The 6,198-nt window shown below is 55.6% G+C and overlaps 1 protein-coding gene across 1 annotated transcript; it reads right to left on the bottom strand.

Annotated features, from left to right (window-relative positions):
• Positions 1-1,647: 1,647 nt before the first annotated feature.
• Positions 1,648-5,975, bottom strand: UBE2S (ubiquitin conjugating enzyme E2 S). The gene is made up of 4 exons (XM_072818737.1): positions 5,751-5,975; positions 5,059-5,206; positions 3,814-4,004; positions 1,648-2,118 (listed from the first exon to the last, which is right to left on the bottom strand). The coding sequence occupies exons 1-4, from the start codon at positions 5,751-5,753 to the stop codon at positions 1,789-1,791; spliced, it is 672 nt and encodes a 223-aa protein (XP_072674838.1). The 5' UTR covers positions 5,754-5,975; the 3' UTR covers positions 1,648-1,788.
• Between the last annotated feature and the right edge of the window lie 223 nt (positions 5,976-6,198).

Below are 6,198 nucleotides of genomic sequence, written 5' to 3'. Positions count from 1 at the left end.
AGGGACTCTATATACATTGGATGAGTGCTTTTTGGTTGTAGGTCTTCAAATTATCTTGTCCCACTGACTTAATCTTCCATTCTAGGTAAATGAGTTGACTTTTTAACTTCAGTTCACTGATATAATTTACACAGAAATACACCCATTTTCAGTGTAATTTTGCTGAAATTACAAATTTATGCACCCATGTGACCACCGGTATACTCTTAAGATCTAGAGTGTTTTTATCACTCCAGAAAGCTCCCGTGCCTCATCCCAGATGGCCAATGCCAGGCTTTTGGCCCCTGAGTCACACTGCCTGTTCTGGAATTTCATCTAAGTGGAACCAGGTATTTCGTATACTTCTGTATACAGCTCACTTAGCAAAGAGTATTTCTGAGATTCATCCATGCCATTTTTGGCATGAATATTTTGCTGAATAGGATTTCCTTCTATGAACTCATGATTTCTCTGTGTTAATCTGTTGAGCATTTGGGCTGTTTGCATTTTTCACCAATTACTAAGGAAGCAACTCTGAAAGTTCATGTACAAGTCTTTATGTAGACATGCTTTCCCTCCTCTTTCCATTAGCATTTTTTGAGAAGACTATAATTTTTCTTAGTGGGACAAGTCAATTTAAAGCCAGCTGGCTGGGCAGCCTGGGTGGCTCAGCAGTTCAGTACTGCCTTCGGCTCAGGTTGTGGTCCTGGAGTCCCAGATCGAGTCCCACATCGGGCTTCCTGCGTGGAGCCTGCTTCTCCCTCTGCCTATGTCTCTGCCTCTATGTGTGTCTCTCATAAATAAAATCTTAAAAAAAAAAAAAAGCCAGCTGGCTGCCTCTAGTCTGTCCCTTCATCAAGGTTACAACGTGCCCAGACCCCATTCCACCCCTCCTACCACTCAGGTTTTGTGGTCTTCACGTCTGGCCCAACAAAAGTCCGAGACACACTTTCCGTGTACACGAAGCTAACCTGCCCCTTCCCTGGTGTGTGTGTGGGAGGGGGGGTGGCGGCAGAATCTGTCCATGATCAGGTCACTGGGGGGTTAAACAGGACTACCTGGGTGGCCACACCCAATCAGTGGAGCCTCTCAGAAGGACCTGGCCCTCAAGTGGGACACCTGAGGCTGAGAAGGGCCGTGGGGGAATGACCCAGGGAGCTTCCAAGAGCAGAGGACAGCTTCTGAGCTCCTCCAAGTGGGTGGGACGGAAACCCACCATAAGCTTGAAGACCTAGGACTTGTGCTTGCTGTGCCCACACTGCAGAGCAGCAGAGTGACTGGATGGGTGTCATTTCAGGCCTGGGACTTGAGGCTACTTATGCAGAAATACACATGGAACGTGCTTTGTCACCCTTAGCTGATCAGGTGATAGGTGCAACCAGCTAGGTCCACACCTGTCACCTGGCTGTCCTAGGCAGGGACACAGCCAAGCCACACACCGACTTCAGGAAAGAACAAGGACAGGTGTGATCAAGAGCAGGCCCAGCTCCCCAGCTTTCAGGTGGGACATGGGACCCCTCCCCTCAGCGCCGCAGCTGGACAGAGCTGGCTGCAGACTTCCAATAGGCTCTACGCTGCAGCCCTGTGCCTAGCTTGAAGGGCAGGGGTGGGGCGGTGCCCCAGTGTGGCAGAGGCAGTGGTCCTGGGATGTCTGCAAGGCAGAGCAGGTGCTTTTCCAACTTTATTTAGAAAAACAAATCCAGGTCCCAGTGCCCCCACACCCTCCCCCACCCCAGCCATAATTTAAATAACTTAGAGACAGAGTTGGGGGTTGGGGTCAGGGGTGGGTAGAACCGGGAGAAAAACCCACTACAGCCGCCGCAGTGCCCGCTTCTTGTCCGTCTTTTTCTTGGCTGCCAGCTTCTTATCCCGCTCACCCGCATGCTTCTTGGCCATGGGGCCATCGGCTCCACCTGGGCCCCCCGGGGCCATGGGGTCAGTGGAGGGGGTGGCACCCCCACTGGCCAGGGCCCTGCCCGCCTCGGTGCTCCCGCTGCTGGACCCGCTGGCACCCCCATGGATCTCTGTGAGCAGGCGGGCGCGGGCGGCATACTCCTCGTAGTTCTCCAAGAGCAGGCGGCCTGCCTCCTCATTGAGGGCCGACTCGGGGTTGGGGTGGATCAGCAGGCACTTGATGGTCTGTGGGGAGATGGGCCAGGTCAGGGCCAGACACCCAGAGTGGCTGTTCCCTGTTCTCAACACCAGTCCCCAAGTAGGCTCTGGCCCAGCCCCCACTTGTGTCCTCCCCTGCACAGGCCACAGAAGGAACTTGACTGAGGTTGCTCGGGAACAATTTAAGACAATTTAGGACAATGTTGGGCTCTGGAGTCCCAAGACAAACTCAGGGTGGTCACCACTGGATCTACCAGGATCCCAAGTGCACAGCTAGACTCCAGCTGCCTGGATCATAGCCGAGAAAGGCACCAGGATGTCAATAAAGAAGGACTATCCTTGAGGAGCACCCAGAGGGAGGCCAAGGAAGGGAGCCAGTCCCAATACCCTTCATGAGCCCCCTTTAACCGAGGAGTAGGCTGAAGCTGCAAGCACAGGGACACCCTGCAGGTAGACATGGCCACACCAGCTGTGGCCCCTCCACCAGGGTCACCATGGTGTCCATTCCACCTCTACCTTCAGCCACTGGGAAAAGGAGCCTGTGAAGCCCAAAACACACCTAGCCTCAACCAGGTGACAAGACCTTTGTCACCTGCGATTGAGGCCAGTGAGAGCTGCTCCCCCTTGCTGCTGTGACAAAGCACCAGACCCAGCAAACATCATCAATGGTCATCAGGGACCTAGGACCACAGCCAAATCCTGACCACTGAACCCACAGCCAGAGGCCCCTCTCGCAGCTCACTCCCGGGTGAGCACCAACCCAGGCTCCGCACTGTGGCTCCCTGGGGTCACCTGGGGACACAGAGTGACTCTGTGAGCTCTACTCCAGGATCCCTGGCAGCCATGGCTGACACTCCAGGGAGAAAAAGATGTTTACCTAGGAGCTCAATTCTCCCCAAGTGCCCTGAAGGAAACTCAGTTTCCCCATCCCCCACCATCTGCCACTGGGGCTCATCAGCAATTCCATTAAAAACAAAATTACTTTTTTTTTTTTTTTTTAAGTAAGCTCTCCACCTAACATGGGGTTTGAACTCCCGATCCCAGGCCCCAAGATCAAGAGTTGCATACTCTTCCGACTGAGCCTGTCAGGTGCCCCTAAAAAACATCTCTTCAGCTTTAGTGGGGTGGGGAGTGGCCTTTGGGGATCATGGGTGTCTCCATCTTGGCTTGGCTGATACTGCTCTGTTGGGGCTGTGGAGCAGCACCCCTGGTTGGCCCCTGCTAGATACAATTACAAACCTCTCCTAACAATGCAAAACGTCCCTGGTGGTACAAATCACTGCTGTTTGAGAAACAGAAGTTTATGAAAATATTCTAGAACTATAGCAGTGACGGTTGCACAAGTTTTGTGATTACTATATACCCAACAACTGTATACTTAGAATGTTGAATTTTATATCATAAGTTATAGATTAGGAAAAAGCCCAACACCCCTAACCAAATGCTTGACTTGTACTATCAGAAAGTATCCTATTATACAAACCCATTGCTTGTTCTACAGCAAAGGTACCCCAGGTACTGCACCACCTATACAACCATACTTAGTGTCCTGGGTAAAGCACTGCCAATCCTCCCAGAACTTTCCAGCTGGAAATCTGGATTTTTTATATGGAAACTCCCAACTACTTCAGAGTTAGTTTTACTACAAGAAACAATGCACCATGGCTCTGACATCACTGGGACATCCAGGAGGGAGGAGGCCTGGGCCATCTCAGAACTCACCAGCAGGACATGCCGGATGCCCAGCTCAGCTGTCCAGTCCCTCTTGAGCACGTTGACGCAGATCTCACCGTTGGCGCCCACATTGGGGTGGAAAATCTTGGTCAGGAAGTAGCCCTTGGGTGGGGAGGCAGGAAAGTCCTTCCCCAGCAGGAGTTTCATGCGGAACAGGCCTCCGGCATAAGGGGTCCCCTCTGGAGGGAGGGAGAGGGGATTCAGTCAGGAGGCTCAGGACTCTCTGTGAGGCCAGTGCCTTGATACCTCCTCCACCAGAAGCGAGGTTCCCAGGGGCCCCATAGCCACCCCTGGATGCCTCTTCTCTCCCAAGTGTCCTGGTCATGTACCCTTCCCAAGATTCCCACTCACTTGCCTTCCATCTCCTTGGGAGGCCTGTAGGCAAGTGATGGGACTGTTCTGTCACTTCGGGTCTTCCCGCCTGCCCACCTCAGTGAATGGTTCTGGACCCATGTTGTTCCTCACGCCCTGGTCCCCCCACAATACCCTGCACCGTGGTAGCCTGGGCAGCTGACCTCCTGGTCTCCTCCTGAACCTGTCCTCCCCTCCTCTCAACTGAACACTGCAGTCATCACCTGTGCTTTAAATCCGCCAATGGCTTCCTTTCTGAACTCCTTCCAGACTCCTGCAAGCCCTAAACGTTCATCGGTCTCTTCTTCCTGTTCCTACCAAGTATCCAGGGCACCTGCCTCAGGCCCTCCCCTATCTGGGAGCAATGACGCCCTCACCACATCCCGCTCCTGACCAGGTTCTCCATCACAAGGTCCTCCACCACATGCTCATGCCGCCTCTCAGCTTACTTTGTGACAACAGCTCACTACATCCCTGCACGGTTCCACAGTCACGTGCGATCACTTGGTTATTACTGTTCCCTCCTGTGACACTGCATCTGGCTTGCTTCCCTCCCCTGTCTTGGGGGCCCACCCTCCAGGTCCCAGAGAACCCCTATCTGACAAACCCCAGTAAGGTGCCCATTAAATGCTCTCACTCCCTGCAGGAAAAATATACGCAATGCTCTGTTATTTGTGTGTCTCTGTGCAGCCCACCACTGTATCTCCAGCACCTGGCAGAGCCAACTTATAACAGGGGGTTCCTATTCTTGTTCTAGTTCTGGTTTTTAGGTTCCACGTATAAGCGAAATCATACGCTATTTGTCTGCCTTTCTGACCTACTCTTGTACTGATGGGGAGATATCTATAAGCACACCCATCCTCCTTCCAGTCCCACACTCACCAGGGCCCTCGATGGTGACCTGCAGGTCAGTGAGGTCTTCCTCGTTGGGAAAGACCTTGATGCCATCAGGCGGGTCAGCAGTCAGCGTTGTCACCTCCTTATACACCAAGCGAATGATGTGGGGGGGCAGGTTCTCCACATTGGAGTTCTGGACATAGAGAAAAAGGAGTGAGCAACCGGCAGAGCCAGGGCCTCCCGCAGATAGGATGCTAGGGCCATCCTGGTGTTGACCCGGCAGCCCCAGACACCCCACCCAGTACGCTTCTAGGGTCGTCCCAGGCTGGCCTCTCGCCAAAAATGGGGGCGGTCTTTCAAGGGTCTTGCGGGTGGGTCCGGTACCCCCCCTCCAAAAAAGATCCCGGCTGTGCCCGAGGCCTACCCCGGCCCCCTCCCCTACCTAACCTTGAAGAAACCTCCAGTCAGGGCTGGAGACGAATACCTTGCTCCCGGAACCCCCACGGCCCAGCCACAAAGCCCGAGAGCCCTCTCCGGGGCTCAGCCCGGCCTTCCCCTCGGGGAACCTGCGAGACGCCCAGCCTCCACTCCTGCCCGCCTCCAGGAAGGCCTGTGACCCATCTCAGGCCCGGGACACCCCCCAATACACACGGTCCGCGAGAGGCTCCTGAGACCCCGCCTCCTCCTCCAGCGGGGGCCCCCCGACCGCCTAACCCGGGCCTGGCCTCCGCGCTCACCATGACTGTGGCTGGCCGGGGGCGGGTCCCCCCGGCCCCTTTCCTGCTCTCTCCGGGCCGCCGGCTGGGGCGGGGGGCCCAACTGCTGCCGCTGTGGCCCTGGAGAGGCCCCGGCGGCCCCGCTCCGCTCCCGGCTGTTTCCGACGGCCGCCGCGCAGCGCGCCTAGAACTCCGCCTGCCCCAAGTACCCGGCCGCACTGAGCCGGCCGCGCGCGCAACGCCGCCCTTTTATAGCCGCCTGTAGGCCACACCCCCCCACGGTCCCGGAGTGCCGCGCCTTGACCCGTGATGTCACCGCGCACGGCCCTAGGCGTTCGAGGCGCTCGCTCCCTTCCCGTAAGCTGCAAGAAGACTCAGGAGAAGTTGGGGAGGGGGGCACGCGGCGGGCCGGCCAATGGGGACGCGCGGGGGTCGTAATGGGGTCCCTGGAGAATGGGGGCAATGCGGC

The sequence above is a fragment of the Canis lupus genome, assembly GCF_048164855.1.
Source record: "Canis lupus baileyi chromosome 1 unlocalized genomic scaffold, mCanLup2.hap1 SUPER_1_unloc_2, whole genome shotgun sequence".
Classification (NCBI taxonomy): Eukaryota; Metazoa; Chordata; class Mammalia; order Carnivora; family Canidae; genus Canis; species Canis lupus.
The sequence above is the reverse complement of the archived record's forward strand: the minus strand, read 5'-3'. Positions and strand labels throughout refer to the sequence as shown.

What these genes read in the sequence shown, in the direction of transcription:
- UBE2S (XM_072818737.1), bottom strand. An exon ending in GGTCACCATCGAGGGCCCTG is followed by an intron (nt 4,005 to 5,058) that starts GTGAGTGTGGGA and finishes CCCTCCCTCCAG; the next exon opens with AGGGGACCCCTTATGCCGGA. An exon ending in GCATCCGGCATGTCCTGCTG is followed by an intron (nt 2,119 to 3,813) that starts GTGAGTTCTGAG and finishes ATCTCCCCACAG; the next exon opens with ACCATCAAGTGCCTGCTGAT.